Genomic DNA, 21,073 nt, shown 5'->3' on the forward strand with positions numbered 1-21,073 from the left:
AGGAATTTACCTGTCTAACATTTGGAACATTCCCATACGCTGTAACAGACGAAAAATATAATTAAGAAATGTTTATATTCCGTTAAATTGATAATTTGTTGCACAAGACGCAACTTTAATTATAAAATTCATCTATAACTAAAATGGTTATCGTACAATAAACAGCTATTTACAATTGTTATTATATTATCGATCTTGTGATAAATTGTGGAGTTAGACAATCAAAGTGCAAACATATTGATCAAATGCAACATTAAGTTAAAATGTTTGAAGTGCTGATGAAACAAACAACAAAAATCTGTTAGTATTAATCTTTTAGAAGATATGTTTATGTGTTTCGGTTAAACGTTTATATACATATATATAAATGTATTATAATTGCTTTACATTGCTTTAACATTTTACATCCCTTGCCAAGCAATTTGTCAAATGCAAAAAATTTCAATAAGATGCGGAAGTAGATGAATGATAAAAACAAAAGTATAAATGCAGAATGACTGCATGCGATCTTCACATCGATTTTTTTATCGAATGTGATTTTTTTGTAATGACTGACCAGAATCACGAGGAATATTCCAATGAACCATTCTAGTCGGCGGAGGAGCACTCGATGGCAATGGAGGTGCTAATTCTATAAAATGACGATGAATGTTCACGTGTCGATGAATATCGAGTAGACTCTTTCTAAACCTTTTGAATCTTTTAACTTATATTACAATATATATAATAATGTACCTTGATGTTGCGGGGGAAGATCCACACTGCTTTGTCGATGCCATACTGGTTGCTCGTTTGACGGATATTGACCAGATCCATTATGATTTAATGTTGCGCTTCGTTGATAAACGTTGGGCCTTCCTTGTGGCAAATGATGATCTATATCTATATACATAATAACATTCAAATAATTCTTCATCAATAAACACAAAGACATAAAAATATAATATATAAATGCTTAGAAAAAGTATTATATTAAATTATTGGATATATGACACCAATGATGTAAATTTTATTTAAAAAGATATACCGTTGCGCCTGTACTGCATCATATTTTCTGAACTGGGTGTTCGCATAGGAACAGGTGGAGGAGCACCTCGTGGCGGTATGGGCGGTTTATCGGTTCCCAGCATCGCGGAATTCTGATATTGATCCCGCTGAGCTGCAAGTTGCTCTTGTTGTATTAGCTGATGTTGCTGCTGCTGTGCAAGTAGTTGCTGTTGCCTGTGCATTTGTAGAAATTCCGTCTGAGTCTGAGGTTCTGATCTCTGTGACGCCAGGAATGCTTCGGCGTTTTGTGCGTCGTTGCGCCGTTGCTGATTTTGCCGATGCATCTGCAGGAATTCTAATTGTACCGAATTCGGCGAGTGTTGATTTGCCGAGACGGGGTCGCGTCTGATCACAGAGTTCTTGCGCTCCATCTCCGGTGTGGAAGCACGGCTACTTCCGGTGGACGCGTTGTCGTCCGCGTGTTCAAGTCTCGAACTTTGCAACCTCTGCAAATTTTCCTGTTGCATCTGAATAAAAAAAAAACATTAATTTTATAATTCAAATTTCGTATAATTAAAATTAAAAGATTAAAGATTTGAAAAAATAAAGTAATATATCTGGAGATAGAGAGAGAGAGAGAGAGAGAGAGAGAGAGAGAGAGAGAGAGAGAGAGAAAGAAAGTTTAAAGAAAGTAAAAATATTTTTACTGCAAACCTTCTGAGAGTCATCGTAGCTTAAAAGCTGCAAACTTGGCGGCAATTTCGCATGAAATGAGATTTTATTAACCCAATCCTCCATTTCTTCGTGGCTTGGTGCTAAAAACAAGAATTCCGAACCGTCCGTGCATTTCAACCGAAATACATTTTTCTTCTTTGTGTAATCGTCTGCTTTCTCGCATGTAGCATTGAAAATGGTTATCGGGGCAGTTGCCGCTTTACTTAGATTAAAATCTTCTATATCCTTGAAGAAGCACAGCAGTTGTCCACACAATACTGAAACGGTCACGAAATAAAAATAAGTTTGTTAATGAGAAAATATTTTACGTCTATTTCATTTGGTGTATGATTGAATACCGGTGTAATATTGCTTCCATGACCGAACTGCTGCCTTTTTACCAGCACTTTGAAGCTCGTGCTTTCGCTCAAGAAGACCTTGAATCTCAACTGGTCGCAGAGAGTCCATATTCTCCATTCGTTGCAGTTTCCGGAAGCTTTGCGTTCTTCGTCTAGTCGTGAAGCTTGGTGTCCGTTTTGGTTTCTTTGTATCTACTTTCATACTTTCAGCCCTCTTGATATCCGAAGTTGCTAAAGAAATTCACATAAAATCACACAATCAATTTATAACATTTTCTTGACAAGAGCACAGAAACTTATTATTATCATAAATATTACATACCTCGTCTTAATTTTTCGCTGAACATGTGCGATAAACCATATGGCTTCTGAGGGGCCGCAGGTTCTACTGTTTCGGAAACGGTAGCACCTTTTAGCGGAGATAACCTAGCGATCAAGATATTTGTGAAAACATCAGATTACTATTTAGAATATCTTAGCTTCAAATTAAATCTTAATTTTTTACTTACATATTTGCAGACTCATGTTCGTCGACTGAGCCGTTAAGTTCATCATGTTGCATACGATGAGAATTGTCTAACAACCGTCTACGCTCTTCTTCGCGTTTCCGCTCCTCGGTTATCCTTTGTACCTCTTTACGTTTCCGTTCCTCGATTTTCGCGCGTTCCACCCTCTCTTTTTCTGCTTGACGTGCGGCCATTTCTGCCTCTTGCTGTTTTCGAAAGGCTTCTTCTAGCTGTGAATATTTATAATATTAAACATTAAATTGTATTATAGGTTCTCAACAATATTATATAGTAATAATTTTTATCTTTATTGTATTTAACGATAAACTCACCATCGTTATTCGTTTAAGAGCACTGAATCTTTCTTCTTGCGCTTGTATGGTCTTCTCAAAGTCCTCATGTTTCCTTATCAATTCTTCCACTTGCGAAATGCTGTCTCCTAATTTTTCGTCATGCAGCATCGGTTCCCTGTTAATTATCCAATTTTCCAAAGTTTCGGCATCCCTTTTGAATAACTGCGTGTCCAAGTTCTGTTCATAAATGTGTCTCCTCTGTTGCCACGTGTCCTTCAAAATTTGCTGACGTTGCTGCAATACTGATATTTTGTCCTCAATCTCCTTCGCCAAGAAATGTCCCTGCTCGATTAGCTCCTGTCCAGTTCGATAAAATTTCTCGAAGACTTCTTCACGCGTATCGATCTCCGATTTGTACTCGTTATGCCTGGAAAGCAATGCTTCGGCACCAGGAACGTCCTGCGCCAATTCAGGCGCTGTCACTTTAGCCACCATCTCGTTTATCCAAGATATCAATTCTCTGTACTCGCCTAAGTAGGCCTGCAGTTGTTCTGCCTGGGCTAGTTTGTTTCGTCTCTGCGCTGCTTGCTCTAGTAGCTCGGCCCAGGCTGCTTCCGCCTCTTGATGTTTCACGTTGATGTGTATACGTGCATCCGGGAAAAGCTCGATTAGTCTTGATGCTTCTTCCATCAGGCTCTCCACTTGTTCCTTCACAGCCGCTAAGTCAGTCTCGAATCCCTGATGTTTTCTCACCAGTGCTTGACTCTCCTCCAAATCTTGGCCATAATCGTCCGAGCTGACAGCCGCTTCTTTCTCTTGTATCCAAGCGATAGTCTCGTCGGCTGTCCTGTCAAACATATGAACCTGTTTGGCACCTGCCAACGCGTCTTGTCGAGCGTGAGCCAATTCTTTCAAGTCCTCCCATTGTTGCTTTGTTTCGTCAATTTTTTGAAGTATTTTGCTTTTTTCAGGATTATTCTGCTCTATCAATCTTTGTCCTTCATCAAGAACAGCCGATATACGTCCTTCGCTAGTCGTTAAACCAGCTAGGAAATTGTCGAATATCTGAATCAGCAGTTCTACATGTTCTACGTCACAACCGTAATCTTCTGATGCGGCGATCTTTAATCATAATATTTAATAATTATAGCTTTCTTTCAATGTCAATTTCATAAGGGGATCCTAAAGTCGTTTGTTTTAACAACATTTTTTATTTTAACTAATCTTTTAATTTAATTGGGTTTATAGAATTGTAAAACATGTTTACGGAATTAAAGTACGCATCAAAATCTAGGGAAATACGGTCGATTTAATATCAAAAACAAAAAAAAAATTCATTTTTGGTACGTAGAATTGTCACTTGATGACAATATTTGCTTAGTATACAAAATATATGATATATATGTACAAAATAAAACCATATTTCTCTAGAGATAAAAAAAAGATTAGTTTAATAACTTTTTATGACTGCAAATCCAGATATAGATTAGAAAAAGAGTAGTCTAAAAAACATTTTGTTTATTCTCGTTATAAAATCTAGTTCATATGATGATATACATGTACTTTAATTCTGGAAAGAATTTCCGAATCTATAAAAGAAATACATACGAAATCTTATTAATGATATGCACGAATGACTCTACATTATCGACCCCAATCAAGTCATTTGACGGGCACTTTAGCAATCCCAAAATTATATAAATATTAAATAATTATCTATATGCGCTTTACCGTTGTTTGATCCCCAATCCATTCGATTACTTCATCCGCCTGTCTGATAAATTTGTAAAACTTCTCGCTCTCCGATAATCTCTGCAGTCGATATTCCTTCAATCTTTGCAGTTCTTTAAATTTGAATTCAATATCCGCTTGTTTTTGCGCTATATTTTTACTATCAAAATGATGCCTCTCAACTAGGCCACGCGAAAGCTTCTTCAAGTTATCTATCGTGTTTTCGAAACCAGACAAGTCACGTTCGATGCCTTCAAGCTTCTTCAACAAACATTGCACAGAGTCTTCGTCCTTGCCATGATCAGATGACGTCAATTGTGGATGTTTCTCTCTAATCCATTGTTCAGCTTCCGCGGCTTCAGCATAAAACTATAAAGCGCACGTATTAAAAAATAATTTTTAAAAATGATAAAAAAGTTATTAAAACTATTTATATTATTAAAAATTACAATTAAAATTAATTATTAAATCATTAAAATTATTAACGTTATTTTTACATAACGTTTATAATAAATTATCAGGAAAATAATTAAAACAATTTTATATCAATAGAAATGCAATTTAATTTCTTACCATTTGTGATTCTACAGCATCGAGCAACCTCAGTTTCCTAACACTTGCTAGATCTCTAAGATGCGACAATTCTTCTTGCAACTTTTTAGTTAATTTTTCAATCTTATCCGCTGCAAAATGCCCACTTCTAATCATCACAGTCGCTCTGCTAACTAACGAAGCTACTACAGGTTCTCTGGATAATAATTCCGCTTCCAAAGCGTGATGTTTCTTTTGCAATCGTTGTACAGTGGTCAAGGAGCTACCAAGATCGTTGCTCGCGGCTAACGGTTCTTTTTCTGAAAGCCAGCGTAATTCGTCCTCGACATCTCTCGCGAACTGATGTAATAACTTCGCGTCTTCCAAATTATCCCTGCGTATCTGCATTGGCTCCTGAAGACCGTGATATCTGTTGATCGTAATCAACGCTCTCTTTTGAATCTCATCGCTCAAGAAATGATTCGATTTCTGAAAGCCGGCGGCAGTGTTTTTGATAGATTCGCATGCCTCGTTATGACCAAGTACGTCGTTTTCCAAATTGGTGTGTCTCTTCAGCAAATTCGTTACGCTTGAGAGATCCTTACCGTGATCCTCTGATTGCAACTGGGTTTCAATTTCGTCCATCCACGTCTCGAATTCATCCAAACTACGCCCGAATAGTAAAGCTTGATACGCGTCATTTAGCCGATTTTTCTTTAGCTCACTGGTCTCTTGCAAGTGTCTCCAGTCTGCCTCTAACTCGTCTAAACGTTCCTGTATATCTTTTGAAGCATAATGATTTTCCTCGATAAGCGCTTCACCTTCGTTGACTACTGCCGCAATTCTTCCTTTATTTGCCATCAACTCGCTCTCGAATGCAGCATGTTTCTGTATCTTACTTTGCAAATTCGAGGAATCTCTGTAATTCTCGTCGCTCGCCACCTGCTGCTTCTGACGCAGCCAGCCATCCACTTCATATATGTTCCTAAGAAACTGGTGCAAATGATGACTTTCCAAAAGTTTTTTTCTTCTAGCGGTTGAATTATTTTTTAGTTTGTCTCTTCTGGTACAAACCGAGGCGAGTCGCTGCTTTATTATACTCTCGTCCGCGTGTTCACGCGATAGAATTTCGTTTGCGAACTTCTCGAGCTCCTCGATACGTCCTAATTGAGATGCCAACATCTTCTCGAATTCCTCATGCTTACGCAACAACGTCTCGACGCCTGATAGCGATTCGCCGAGATCATCATTGTTGAGAAATGCTTCTTTCGTTGCTAGCCAGCTGTCAGCTTGATCAGCCTGTTCCTTAAACAATTGCAATTGATGTGCTTGCGTTAATTTCTGTCGACGATTGTCCCAAGCATTTCCCAAGGTTTGCCTAAGTTCTTCCAGATGTTCAAGATTATGTTTAACATCCTCATTAATAGATATGATTTTATGACCGTGATCCTTTAAACCTTTAAATGTATCTTGTCTACCATCGATTTCCGCCTTTCTTTCTTGATGCAGTTCTAATACAGCTTCAGCTTCGGATATAGTAGTCGGTGGTTCGGATTCATCCATGCGTTTAATAGTATCTGCCACCCAAATATCTAATTCATGCAAATCAGCTTGGAACTTATGCAATGTGTACGCTTGATTCAAAGCATCACGCCGATGTCGAGTCACTCGTTGTAGATCATCCCAGTTAGATTGAAGTTCGGACAGTATTCCGTTTATTTCGGACCCCTTGTCTGGATATTTGTGCGACAAATTTCGCGCTTCTGACTTATGCTCCTAAAATGAGATACAAAGCAAAAGATTCAAATATAAAATTTTCTTTATATTTGAAATCATATTTATGACATAAAATGTGAAGTGCAAGTGTTCGCAATTATTAAAATTCTATAATATGCGAAGTATATTCAAAACAATAATAAATAAAAATGATCATAAATATAGAAATAGAGATAGTAAAACATTTTATTACTATCATCCTAATTGTTGGGTAAATTTACAATTGTTAATTCTAAACAAAAGAAATTGATACAATATTCACCTTTAGTTTGCCTTCTATTGCTGTCATGTCTCGTTCTATAGCCTCTTGCTTTCTTTGTAATTGTTCGACAGCGGGTAAATCTTTTCCAGTGTCATTCGTGCTCATGGCGACTGATTTCTCAATAACTCTTTGGTTTGTATCGTCTACATCTCGGTTAAATAGATGGATTTCTAGTGCACCCGCTAATGTTTCGCGGTAAGTACTTAGTGCACCTTGCAAACCTTTCCATTTATTGTTAAAATTATCGCGTCGTTGTTGAATTGCTTTTGATTCATTATCACGACCCTGTTGTTCGTAATATAAGAAAATATTATAAATATTTTTTAATAAAAAAAATTAAGCATACGTTTATATTTCAGAGTAATATACTTCAGTATAATAGTTAATTTATTTTTTCTTGCTAATGATTTTACCTGCTTTATAAGCTTATCTGCCAAAGCATTGATCGACTTTATCCTAGAATCATCTACTCGCATATCGCTGTCTACATCATCGAGTTTTCTCTGGAGACTTAAGCAATGCTCATAATCCTTTCCAGTATCACCAGCCTGGACCATCATTTCCTTATCTCTGATCCACGCCTCGATTTTCTCTACTTGATTATTGAATTCCAAAATATCTTGAGCCTCTTCCAAACCTCTGCCCCGATTTCCAGACTCTAACAATAATATTCGCCAGGACGCATGTAAATGTTCTAATTGCTGACGAATTTCTGCACTCGCCGGATGTTTTCGCGCTAATAATGTTTCTCCTTTCGCTGTTTTGTAAATAAATTTATTATTAATCTTTACAGTACAAATTCTGCGGATTAAGTGATATTTGCAATTTAATCAATCAATTACCTTTAATTTCTTCGATTCTACTCTGATTCGCTGCCAACTCTGCTTGGAATGCTTGATGCTTTTGCAGCTTCTTGATTTTGTCCTCCAAGCTAGATACTTCGCCTTTCGACGCTTCTGCTTCTAACTTCTTTTGCTTTTCACCTATCCAAGATTCGGCTTCACCCACATCTCTGACAAACTGTGCATGCAACAAACTAGCCTCCAACCTTCTTCTTCGCGCATCGCACAGATGACGAATTCTTTCGCGTCTTTGAATGACTTCATTCAATCGTCGGGCGATTGTCGGTGAGTCAAAATGATTCTGAGTCAGAAGTTTGTTCCCGTGCTCTTGTAGCGCTGTTAGTTTCTCTTCGTGCGTGACCAATAGTTTTTCAAATTCGTTGTGTTTTTTCATTTGTGCATCTACCTCTTCGACCGAAACTCCGAAGTTGTCACCGCTTAGCGCGGCTTCTTGAGTACTAGACAAGGTATCGAGCTGTTTGGCGTCACGCAGGAAGAAATGCAAGTCGATCAGTTGATCTAAGTGCACTTTCTTTTGCTGCCAAGCAGCGTGCAGCCTCTGCCGCTCGTCCAGCAATTGATTACACTTTTCCTCAACCTCCTGAAAAGTACATCAATGTGAATAACAAATGCTCGTACGCAAAATGTTATCATCTGTAACAGATAAACTTACTGTAGCTGCATAGTGACCGGTTTGCACCATGGCCTCGCCTAGATCGAGCACCGAGCTGAAGCTATCCTCTCGTGCTTCGATTTCCCCTTTCAGAGCTTCGTGTTCCGTCTTCAAGATCTGCGCACTAGCCGCGTCTCGAACTTTTTCTTCCGTTGACATTGTAGCGCGGAGTCCAGCTGCCCAATTCATTAGGTCTCTTACCTAAATGTTTTTTGTATTAAAAATAATACAAATTGTTAAATATAAATGTTAAGAAGTATAATCTGATACCTGAGTAAGAAATCGTTGCAAGTCGCAGCTAGCTTGCAACTGATCCCTTCGATGAGCGGATTTGTCTTTCAAATCCTCCCAATGAGTAACAACGATTTCTTGCTGCTGATCGATGTGCACCGCATTGTTACCCGGATAATGAGCTTGTAATCTAGATGCATCCTCAACTAAAACCTGTAACTGAGCCTCCAAAGCAACTAGATCGTTCTCAAATCCTTCATGACGTCTGATTAAAGCCAAAACGGAATTTAAGTCGCGACCAAGATCCTCTGGTAAAGCAGCCTTTTTCTCTTGTATTCGCGACAATGCTTCCGCTACATCACGATGGAATCGATGAATTTCGCCTGCCGCTTGTAATCGTTGCTCACGATTTCGGATGAGACCTAACAAGTGTTGCCATGATTCTCTGTGAAAAAATGTATCATAAAGTAATTTTATTAATTGTAATACACAGTAAATAATTATAATATCAATAAGTATAAAAAATATACAAGTTTCCTACATTCAGTCAGTAATACTGTATACAGTTAGTAATAATTGTATTAATGTTAATACACAACTTCTATATTAAAAAAAATTAGTGTTGAAATTTTTAAGAGACAAAAAACAAAAGTCCAAGGAAGAATATAAAGATTCAAGGGTATCAAATTGTGAAAAGTTCTGGAAAGTTAGAAGAGTAGAAGATAGATAAGTTTTAAATCGTAGCATAAGACAACTTATCGCCATATATACACATGATTTAGTTCGAATAACCGTGTACTTACTTTGTTATCGCCTGTTTATCTTGTACTTGAAGCACCGGATCGTCTTCGTCGGATCTATGTTGAATGCGTGTACAGAAAAAAGTTAGTGACCCAACACCAAGAAAATAGACAATAGAGACAAATAGATTTGTAAATTGCAAGAAATATTATACTACATGATATTAATTTAACCAATGACACCACCTTGTTAATTTATTACATGCAAGTGATGAGATACTAAGTTTTCTACAAAACAATAAGAAATTAATAAAATAGCACAGAAATCAAAATAATGACAAGAAAATCTTTATTAAATAAGATGTGTTATAGATTTACCCTAATTGTTCTTGTCGTTTTTCGATGTCCTGGATATAAGGGCTCTCATTCGCAATTAGTTTTCTGGCTAATTCTTCGCATTGATTGAATCTTTCAGAGCCAGCCTCTATTCTATGCTTGAAATCATTGAATTTTGCTTGCAATAGCAACAGATGTTCGTAATCTTGACCATAGTCTTCTGATGCGGCTGCTTGTTCTTGCTCTTTGATCCACTGCTCTAATTCTCTGCTCTCCAGGAAATATTCATGGCGATACATACTCTCCATTAAACGTTGTTGTCTTACGGTAGCTAATCGCTGCAAAGCGCGCATTTGTTGAACAATTGCTTGCTGCTTGTTGTGTATTGCCTTACTGTCTGGATGCTTTGAGTTGATCATTGTGGAAGCGGTATGTCCCATTTCTGTCACAATGCCATTGTATGTATCTAATTCAAGCTCAACAGCCTGTAAATTATAAGTCAATTATAACCCAAATGTAGGTTATCACAGTAGCATAGTTAACAATAATAATTATAATTACATTGAATATTACAATAAATTATTTGAATATCTTTTTTATTTTGCTTTGCAAAATGCATACTTTGTGTTTTGTCAATAATTTGGTGGCGGCATCGCGATCTCTGCCATAATCGGTGGAGCTCAGTACATCGTTCTTCTCATTGAGCCAACTCTCGACTTCGCCAGCTTCGAAAAAGAATTCTTGTGCTTTTAAGGATAAGTCTAACGCTCTGCTGCGCTCTCCCGCTTTATCTTGCAAGTCTCTCCAAGCATCATCCAGAACATCGCACAATTCTTGGATCTAGTAAAATTAATAAAATCAATTATTTATTGCTGACAACTAAATTCATTACATTTTGAACATATTACTCGCGTAAAACAAATATAAATTAATAATTTATTAAATAAATAATCGCTGATTAATAATACTGATACATTGCTGCATAGAGTTCCATCACTGTGGCAAAAGTATCAGTTTGCGTCTGCATGCAATAATACATACGCCTTTTATCTCATAATTTCTGAAATTGTTTATTAAGCAACAGAATAAAATTAAAAAGCTTTGTTGTAATTAAAATTATGAAAATTAAATAAATCATATATTTTTAAATAAATAATAAACATTACGCCTCTCTTTTTAATTTAAAATAAGCTGTAAAATAAGTTAGATAATTATATGAATAAATATAACAGATTATATTTAAATACTTATTTAATTCATATTCCTAGATAAAAAGGAATAAATTTTCAGTTCTCAATACACAATATTAAACATATAATTAAAAATAAAAAATGTCTACTACGTAGTTTATATTTATATATATATATATATAGTGTGTCTATATATATATAATTTTACAATGCCGTATATTAGATATTATATTTTACAATAGAATTTTAAATTGCACATTAAAATCTCTAAAATTTTCATGTATAAAAAACCAATCGTAATATATAAAGATAATTCATGTAATTTTAGAAACTATGCTACGCAAACAGTGAGTGTTAATATCCTATAAAACCAAAAATTGTTAATTACGTGATGTTTAACAGGACTACTAACGATTATCATTGATACAGAAAAGCGATAAACATTTGTAACAATATTTTCCATGCGTTTGTGTGTCTACTTTACCTCTGTAGACGTAATACCCTTCGAAACGTTCCAGCTGTGCAAAAATTATAAGTTCTTACTCCAGTTTCGTATCAGTCGATCATCATGCGAATCCATGAGAAAAAAATCATTATTTGAAATTCAAAAAAATCTTTTACCTTTTTTTTCTCCGGATGAGCCTGATCGATGAGCGTTTGTCCAGAAGCCAGAGTCTTATCTATCATAGGCTGATGACCGACAATTTCCGCTTCCAGCTTTTTGTGTTTCTTATGCAAAGTTTGGGCCTGATGCAGATTCTGTCCGAGCGTCGTCGAGGATGCTTGAGGCAAGTGGTCTTTAATCCACTGTAATTCTGCATCTAACTCAAAGCCGAATTTGTGGAAACGTAGGCTCTCTTCCAATGCTTCTCGACGTCTCTTAGCTGGTTCTTTCAGGCTACGGAATCTATCAAATACAATAAACTTTGTGCATCATTTGTATATTCACGATCATTTTGAAATAAATTAATTTAGTCACTAAGCAATCAGTTAAAAAAAAGAAATAATATGATTTAAGTGAAGAAGAAATTATTATACGTACTTTCTCTGGGTGGCTTGACTAGCCCTCAGAATATTCGCCGCATCGAAGTGACCCTCATGTGCCATTTCTTGACCCATGACTACAAGATCGTCTACCTTTTGCTCCCACTGATACATATCGTTCTCAAGGATCTGATGTTTTTTTAGTAACTCTTTGCAGCTACGAAGATCCATGCCTACTTGTTTACTCTGTAAACAACTCTCTATCTCTTCTAATTTCAATCTGGCATCTTCCATAGTACGATTGTATCCATGTTGTAAAGCCGCTTGTCGTAATCTACGACCTTTTTCCAGCGACAATGCTATCAATCGGCCCCATTGATCATTTAAGTCTTTCAAAGTCTTTCCTACATCGTCTGATCGATAATTTTCTTCTGATATAAGTGCCTTGCCCGCCTTGTTGACTGCTCTTAACTGTCCTTCATTAGCTCGTAGTTCACGTTCAAACGCTTCATGTTTTTGCAGTTTACGTTCGAGATTGTTTAAATCGCGATAGCTTTCGTCGGCTGCAGTTTTCATCTTGTCGCTCAACCAATCGCGCAAGTCATCCACTTCTGCTGAGAATTGTTGATAGTGTTCGGATGCTTTTAAGGCTGCTCTTCGACGTTGAGCGGCATCCTTTACTGCCACGCGACGAGCTAATACTTGGTTCCGTCTTTCATTGATGCTAGATACAAAGCAGATTTATATAGAAATTTTCTAATATTTTAATTTAAATTTAAATTAAAAACAATGTAATTAAAACAGATTTTAATTATAATTTATGAATTTGATTTAATTTTGTAAGATTTGACATTATGTTTCTATTTGTAAGTGATCAATATTAAACAAATTGTTACTTTAATACTTACTAATCTTTATCATAGTGATTTTGGGCGATTAACTTGTCCGCGGTGTCACTAAATGCTTTTAATCTGTCATCTTGTGCGTGAAGGGTGTTCTCGAATTTTTCGTGTTGTTTCAACAGAGCTTCAACATCGTCCAATGATTCGCCTAAGTCGACGAATTCAAGGAAAGCTTCATGAGAACTGGTAGTAGCTTCAATTTGGTCAGCTTCTCGATTAAATTGTTGCAATTCAAGACATTGTCGGAGCCATTCTTCTTTTGCCATCCAATCGGCTGTTACCGTTGGATACAATCCATTTAACTTGTCCAGACGTTCGCGTACATCTGTCAACGTTGAATTACGACGTAATAATTCTCGACCGAGATCTTCAACCTCGCGAAATCTGTAAACATTCGAAAAAAATTTGATAAAACTTATTTTTTACTAACCATATTCCTTATTAATTTAATAATAAAGAAATTCCATAAATAATTATTTTAATAAACTCATTATTAAATTATTATATTAAATTTTTATAAATTTTTAATGTAATGATAGCTCCATGTGAAATAGTTAAAGGGTTCTTAATTCGATTCCGACCGTTATCTAACATATATTTTCGAGACTGTGTCAGAGCCTACGAACCTGGGACTATGTAAATATAAAAATCCAAAATAATTAAAAAAATTTAAGAGTTATTAATTTTAAAAAATTAAGAGTTGGATCTAAGATTTATATTGAGGCTCGGATTAAGCATAAAATAACTTAACGAGAATCAAAGAGGAAACTTTTTAGGTGACACCTTGGAATTGACATTTTATCCGCCTCCATTGCTATTACTAAAAAAATTTAAACAATAAAATTTTAAATATTACTAAAAAAATTAAATAATAAATTACTAAAAAAATTTAAAAAGTCTAAATATACAGTACTAGCAGGTACATACTCATCTTCTTTGGTTCGTATTTCTTCTCCAAGTTCCATGTGCTGTTTCTTTAGTATTTCGGCTGTGGCAACGTCTCTTACTGGTTCCTCAGCCTTCATTGTTTCTTGTACGTCTGTCGCCCAGTTGATCAAGTTCTTCGAACTATTCATGAATATTTGTTGGCCGACTGCGTCTTCTAAACGAGACCGTCGCTCCTTGGCCTTCGTCTGGACTTTGTTCCACAGATCCTTAATCTCATTTTGTCTCACATTGACGTTGTTACATTCGTGTGGATACGAATTCTTAACACTATTGCCTAATAAATTCACTTTTCGTACCTGTAAAAATAAAATAGTATGAGAAAATCAAGAGTTATTATTATATCCTCTTGTATTATTATCTGACACAAAATGCTGAAATTGTTTAACCTTTTCTTCAACTGGTGCCAATTCTCGTTCCAGATGTTGGTGTCTCCTTTGCAGAGCCTGCACAGTCTTCAAGTCAGGACCCAATTCGGCCGTATCTAATTGGGTGATCTTTTCTAGCATCCAATCGTGAGCTTCGTCACAGGTTCTGTTAAATAACTCAACGCTGGACGCACCCTCTAAGCTCTTTTCTTTTTGTGTTTTTAACCAATTCAAATGATCCCATAGCTGATGAATGTGCCTTTGTCTGGCTTTAACTTTGTCTAGCTGACTGTGACCTTGATGGATGAATTCGTCTACTGCTGCGTCTATTGCCTCCACCCGTTTTCCAGAAGCCGACAAATCTGTTAGGAACTTCTCATACTTTCTTCTCGCTGTTTCGACGTTATCACGAGGATCGTCGGCTCTCAACATCTTCTCTTTGTCTTTGATCCACTTTTCAAAGTCGTCGCACTCCCGGTAAAAACCGTAAAGCCTGATTGCATCTTCTAGTAACGCGTGGCGCTTCACAGCGAGTTCCTGTAACTCGCTGTAAGTGTCGTTGATTTTCTTTTGTCGCTTTTCCACGCTATCACCGTCGCTCACCGTCTTTCGCTTGATCGGCTTCACAGTAGACTTAATAGATTTTAATCGTCGGACCGGCACCACCTGTTTCACCATCTTTGTTTTCTTCACCCGTTGCGTCACTTTGACTTTTTCGGGCCTGCGTACTTGCACTTGCACGACCTTTGGCTCGATCTCGCGTACGTAATTAGCTGGCACGAATCCATCCGTACCATCAGCTTTCCTAACACTCCACCAGTCGGGATTCGTCTTGTTCAACAGAAACATAATTTCGTTTTTCGCCATATGCATGCCCTGACCATTAAATGGATATAGACTCTTCACTTGCGGTATTAATCTATCTTCATGAATAGTTTTCTGCTCGAGTCGCTCGACCACTTCGTCCACCCACTCGTCTTGCGGCACCAATCGGATCTCTTTGCTCCATTCTTCCTGTTCAAGTTCGGCGACCGGTTCTGGATCAGCGGACAATTCCAGAGTGGAGATGCCGGATTTGATTAGTTTCTCTGCCTGTGCATTTAAGGAGTGCACATCGCCTTTATAGGCGTTTAGTTCGCCTTCTAGATCTTTGTGCCTTTGCAACAAGGCCTGAGCGCTCGGTTCATCCACCCCGTAATCCTCCGAGGCTACTAGAGCCATTTTTTCATTCATCCACGAATCCGCTTCGTTCGCATCAGCGTAAAATTGGAACGTTTCAGCTGCGTCATCCAACTGCTTCTTTCGTAATCCTGCTAGTTCTTCCAAAACCCTCCAATGTTCTTGCAACGAGTCTATTCTATTTTGTATTTCCAATGCCGACGGATGATTATCAGCTATCAGCTTTCTGCCAGCATCACAAAGTTGTTCAGATTTCGGCCTGCGCACTTTCGTCTCATCTTGCAGAGCTTTATGTTTCTGTTGTAACGATATCACGGCCCGCAAATCTTTCGCAGAAATACCAGCCTTGCATATTCGTTGTTTCTCCACCAGCCATGACTCTTCATCCTCATGATCTTGAAGGAAGTGAAAGAAATTTCTGGCGTCCTCTAGCCGGGCCTTACGCTCTTTGCTGTTTTCCACGAGTTCATCGTAAGCGTGATTCAATAACTCCAACTTTTGCTGCAGTAATGGTACCTCCTTGTTTTGTGGTTGTGCCAAGTGTTGAGCGGCCTGTCGGCCGAGCCGTCTCTGACTTTCGCCTAGAGCCGTCACCTGCAGTTCCTGCAAGCTGTGTTTTTGCAGCAAATCTTCAACCCCGAGTAAATGCGGGCCTACATCAGTGCTTTGGAAGTTCAGTTGTAGCTCCTGAATGGAAGCCAGCGTTGTGTCAATTTCTCTCATCAAGGTCATTAGTGAACTAAGCGCGACCAGATTGGATTTATGATGGTCCAGCAGAGCCAACAATTCTTTCCATCTCTGCAACACTTCTTGTTCTCTACTGCGGACTCTCTCTAAACCATGATAATTTTCCCGCACTAATTCTTCGGACATGTTTGTCAGATCGTGGAAGCGCTCTTCGCGTGCCAAGATATCAGCACTGATGGCTTCGTGCTTCTTCACTGTAGCATCTACTTGCGCTAGGTTGCTGCCGTATCGAGGGTCCGTCAGAACCTGAATCATTTCTTTCAAGTAACCTTCCCTGAGCACGCTCTTCCTCTCAAACTTGTAATTTAGTTGCTCGAGTCTCTCTTGTCGCAGCAACTCGGTCCTCAAGGCGACCTCACGGCGATGCTCTGCTCTCTCCAACTCTACCCAATTTCTCTCGATATCGTGAATTAGCTGGCCTTCTTGCGGAGTAAATGCCGGCTGATTCAGAGATTTTAACCGAGTGTTTATGTGGAAGTATAACGCTTCTATCTCGGACCGTTCCTTATACTTCGGTGGTTTCTCCACTGTTCGGTATTGCTTGAAGGCTAAGAGTTCCCGTTGAATACCTTCGAGGGAGTTCGGGAAGCTGCGACTCTCCAAAAGTTCGGTTTTCATCTTGATCCATTCCAACAGGTCAGTTGTTAACTGTTCGTAATGGATTTTCATTTTATCGGCGTCCATCATCTGGCCAACAATCTATAAGTAGGAAAAAAGTTAAGATGTGTAGTTGGATATTTAATTTAATTCATATATTTTTAAATTTGTAACTTTTTAAGCCATAAAATATTTAAATTAAGAAATATAATATGTGGACTTTTACATTTTTAATTTAATTTTAAGATTAAAAAAAATTTTTTATATTAGAAAACTATATATTAAAATTTAAGATTCTTTAATTTTGATATAATTTTAATATTATCAAAGAGATATTTGGATTCTTATATCAATAGATTTTTAGATTTCCAAATTATGATTTCATTTTCAGTTTTATACATATTGTATAATTTTAAATAGTCATACATTCGCTATTCTTTTGCCGCTCTTTATTTCGTTCTTCATCCTGGCGAATGTGTGATAATAAGATGCAACATAAGTGATAATGGACTTCTCGTCTGGTCTGGCTGTGTCCACGTCTTCTGCATCCAACAGTCGCGGTATGCCGAGTTCGGTATTGGCAACGTCGAAGGCATAATTGAGATTATCGATGTTCTTATTTTGTTGTAATTCTGACCAATTGACCAAGTCTGGTCTGTGAGCATGTATGAGAGCATTGAAACCAAGTCCGTTTCGCCAGGAACCTATTTACATAATATTTAAAATATTTTAAATTTCTCTTACACATATTTTCATGTATTTAAGTTTCTATAAAAGAGATACTTGTATAAATGTAATGTATAAAATATATATAATAATTCTTATTTTACAATTATTCTCAATTTTCTTGTAATTTTTTTAAATTACAAGAAAATTACTTGAAAAGGTACAGGGAGAAGTTTATGGCTTAGAAGATTCGCAGGATTATACTAAATATATTCTATATTCATAAATATCACATGGTTTCTTTTAATTTCTCTTTACGACATTCGGATACTTTGAATATTCATGCCATGTTTAAATTGTATGTAAGACTGAGATTCCAACTCACCGGTAAAATCCTGGATATTAACGCCGGGATAGCCATTTGTCTTTCTCTGGCACCAGAGTAACAGAGCATCTTTGGCAGACTTCTTCTCGCTGCTGTCGTTTTCTTCGTCCACATCGATTTCGATCTCTTGAATTTGGAACCTCAGAATTATGGTCCATATGAGACCAAGGATTAATCTGGGATTACCATCCACTATGTCCTCTGCACCGATACTCTCGAGGCGGACCTGGAAGAAAGAATATAATCTTTGAGCTTGGGAGAGATATTGAAAGAAAGTATTAATCTTATGGCATAAAAAACTTTTTGTACAAAAATATTTTAACAATAGAAATTAAACATTGGCGATCGTGATAATTATTCGGTTCTATTAATACTGTACCTAATAAATAATATACTCATACTTTTTTTCCAAAAGTGAATGAAATTATGTTTTATATTTATGTCACATGTGAGAAATACCGGAATTTTTTTTAACTAAACTTTCTTTTTTTTCTCTCACGACGCCTTCTGCCAACATAGTAATTTTTCCAAGTTTCTCCACTTAAGATCTTGTTATTTCTATGATATGCTATGCAATGCGATTTCGCAATTTCTTTCGCGAAACTCATCGATCAGCGAGTGAATAATGCACCCGTATAATTATCCGACTTTTCCGTGCCGTTCGCACGATTATTCGCATTCCGATCTATTGCCCCATGGTCGCGGCGCACCATTACGCACATTGCGTAAATGACAGGTTTTAATAAACGGATGAGTAATTCATAAAAATATAAAATATGCGCGACGTAATCGTGGGTTTGAGTAATCTAGAATAACAAGGCGCTGCCTTGTAACGATCGTGTAAAGTGTCATCGAGAAAGCCGGCGTTTCATCGAGAGGAGAGAGAGAGAGAGAAAGAGAGAGAGAGAGAGAGAGAGAGAGAGAGAGAGAGAGAGAGAGAGAGAGAGAGAGAGAGATGCTTCTCGTCTTTCGTAGCACTAATTAAAGTGATTAAACGCGTGTAGCTTGCTGGTCTCTCTTCCTTGAACTTTCTTCAATGTAAAGATTTTGTACGCTACAGAATAAAATCCAATCCGTTTGTCAATTTTTCAATCGGCACAAATTAACCATTAAAGCAAAGAAAAATCCCAAAACGTTAAAATATATATAATTACGTCAGACGCGTAAATCTTCACGATGTGTTCGGTAATTGGTTGTCATTCTACGTGGCCCGAGAGAAACGAATACCAACATCATCGGTACTTAAATACTAGCCTCTCGCGAGATTCCTGTTAATTTTACTTAAGCCACGGACGCGCGGCGGTTATGAAATTTATTTCGGACCATTAATTTCGTGGCGCGTAAAATCCCGTTGAGAGCGTCGACTCGGCGGAAGTAATTATGCGACCGCGGCGCATAATGAATTACAACCGATGCGATTTAATAATTGCATTTTATTCCGCGTGATCGGGGAGCATGCGGAACGGGCGGAGAAATCTTTTTAGCCTCTTTTCTCCGCACGGCCTGCTTTCATGTTTCGCGACCTCGTGTCTCGTAATTACATACAAAAATCATAAAGCTGGCCGTTATATTAAGTCTCTAAAGCACACGAGTTAAACAGACCGATGTCTTCGGTTCTTCAACATGTAGCAATTGACGTTCTCAGATAAAATTCAACTCATCGGCATGCAAAGCAACTCGCAGTTTATCGATCGAATAGTAATATATCGAAATGAAAAGTAACTTGTAAATGTATTATACGAAGATATATATTTTAATTTAATCTTGACACTGGAAAGAGACTAAAGATGCTGGCGCCAAAGATCATAATTAATGGCCCGATTATTCCGCTCGTGAATCTCGTCGTGCCAGTGAAAATTATTTCTCGCGCTCACTGCAGCCGGTGGCGACCGATTGCTACGTGTCACTATATTACGGTTCACTCAGGCATAATAGGGCCTTATTGATAATGTAGCATTTGTTACTTCCAATCGACGTCGAGCAACAACCACAAGTGCCGGGCCGTTATTGATAATCCCTTGTCGATGGTGAAAGTAGAGCGTTAGATCATTGGACGTATGCGCCATTTATATGTTTGCCGATCGCTAATAATTCTGCGATGATAGTCAATGTGCTTTTAATGGTCGCTTTAACGCTCGCGGATGTAGACTCTGATGATATAATTGCAGGCTCGTACATGGGAAACATGTGTAAAGATCACTCTTGTAGATACTTCCTCCTCGAAGAGCAGTCTTTTTCATAGCACCTGGATATCGCGATGTTAGAAAAGTCATTAGAATACGCTCGAAGTAAGAAGCACAATATTTCTTTTAAGCGGTCTGCATTTTTCAGTTATATTGAAAATGTTACTTTGACTATATTTTTGAAATGAAGTTTAATTATGTACACATCTGAAATTGAAATTGGTGGAAACTTAAAAAAATAATAACGTTTAATGGATTTTTCATTATAATAAAAAAATTGGCTTTATATTAAATTTTGCATAATTTAATAATAACATTATCATAATTGACGTAATAATGATATACTATAAACACAAAAATAAAGCTTCAACAACACGTTATACAATACATTTGACGTTACAGTAATCTCTGGGACGAGTTCACGTTCGATCACTGAAAGGGACGAGTCGAATTATGTTTTAATACTCGGTGATTTCGTTCGGTTGTCGATGTCGGTCGCGCGTGGTATCCCGACGGGGATCGGGAGACAGTCTTGCTCGCGCTTCTCGCCACGCTATTATTGCTAATCGCGGCGCACGCCGCCGTCGACGGACGTTTCCCGCGCGCGCGCGGCGGCTGCTGTCGCTGCTGGAATGCAGTCCGATCGCTTGTGTGTGCCGGGGGTTCTATCAAGGCCGCTGGGAAATGAAAATTATGGCGTTTGTCAGCCGGGGCGGCTGACAGCTCGCGGAATCCAAAACAAAGAGGACGCGTAGCATCACCGTTACGCGGCCGTCTTTGCTCGGCGACGACGTCCTCGCGGACGTAGTTAACGAGCCGAGTCCGATCGAGACCGGCCGAGTGCTGCTGGATCTCAACGTCATCTCGGTCGACCAGACCGGACTTCCTCATCTCCCGCGGGCTTCTTCAGCCACGTGCTGATCTCGACTTATTCCGCGGCAACCGA

General features: G+C 37.9%; 1 protein-coding gene across 4 annotated transcripts in view; it reads right to left on the reverse strand.

Moving 5' to 3' along the window:
* Positions 1–21,073, reverse strand: part of LOC105833457 (spectrin alpha chain) — a 63,036-nt gene that overhangs the window by 1,963 nt on the left and 40,000 nt on the right. For 2 of the 4 annotated variants that reach the window (XM_012675210.3, XM_012675206.3), the window contains exons 4-29: positions 17,945–18,170; positions 17,320–17,597; positions 14,392–16,995; positions 13,985–14,301; positions 13,064–13,441; positions 12,214–12,879; positions 11,793–12,078; positions 10,603–10,821; positions 10,024–10,466; positions 9,709–9,762; positions 8,945–9,350; positions 8,675–8,875; positions 8,002–8,602; positions 7,573–7,916; positions 7,160–7,444; positions 5,164–6,897; positions 4,591–4,959; positions 2,899–3,981; positions 2,570–2,796; positions 2,383–2,486; positions 2,061–2,291; positions 1,702–1,979; positions 1,028–1,514; positions 736–882; positions 557–631; positions 11–39 (exon numbers count right to left, since the gene is read on the reverse strand). In XM_012675210.3, the coding sequence (XP_012530664.2) occupies positions 11–39; positions 557–631; positions 736–882; positions 1,028–1,514; positions 1,702–1,979; positions 2,061–2,291; positions 2,383–2,486; positions 2,570–2,796; positions 2,899–3,981; positions 4,591–4,959; positions 5,164–6,897; positions 7,160–7,444; positions 7,573–7,916; positions 8,002–8,602; positions 8,675–8,875; positions 8,945–9,350; positions 9,709–9,762; positions 10,024–10,466; positions 10,603–10,821; positions 11,793–12,078; positions 12,214–12,879; positions 13,064–13,441; positions 13,985–14,301; positions 14,392–16,995; positions 17,320–17,597; positions 17,945–18,170 (12,072 nt within the window). The remainder of the gene's footprint in view (positions 1–10; positions 40–556; positions 632–735; positions 883–1,027; positions 1,515–1,701; positions 1,980–2,060; positions 2,292–2,382; positions 2,487–2,569; positions 2,797–2,898; positions 3,982–4,590; positions 4,960–5,163; positions 6,898–7,159; positions 7,445–7,572; positions 7,917–8,001; positions 8,603–8,674; positions 8,876–8,944; positions 9,351–9,708; positions 9,763–10,023; positions 10,467–10,602; positions 10,822–11,792; positions 12,079–12,213; positions 12,880–13,063; positions 13,442–13,984; positions 14,302–14,391; positions 16,996–17,319; positions 17,598–17,944; positions 18,171–21,073) is intronic. The other 2 variants (XM_012675208.3, XM_012675209.3) reach the window with 2 other exon arrangements.

This window comes from Monomorium pharaonis, chromosome 4, assembly GCF_013373865.1.
Source record: "Monomorium pharaonis isolate MP-MQ-018 chromosome 4, ASM1337386v2, whole genome shotgun sequence".
NCBI classification, from domain to species: Eukaryota; Metazoa; Arthropoda; class Insecta; order Hymenoptera; family Formicidae; genus Monomorium; species Monomorium pharaonis.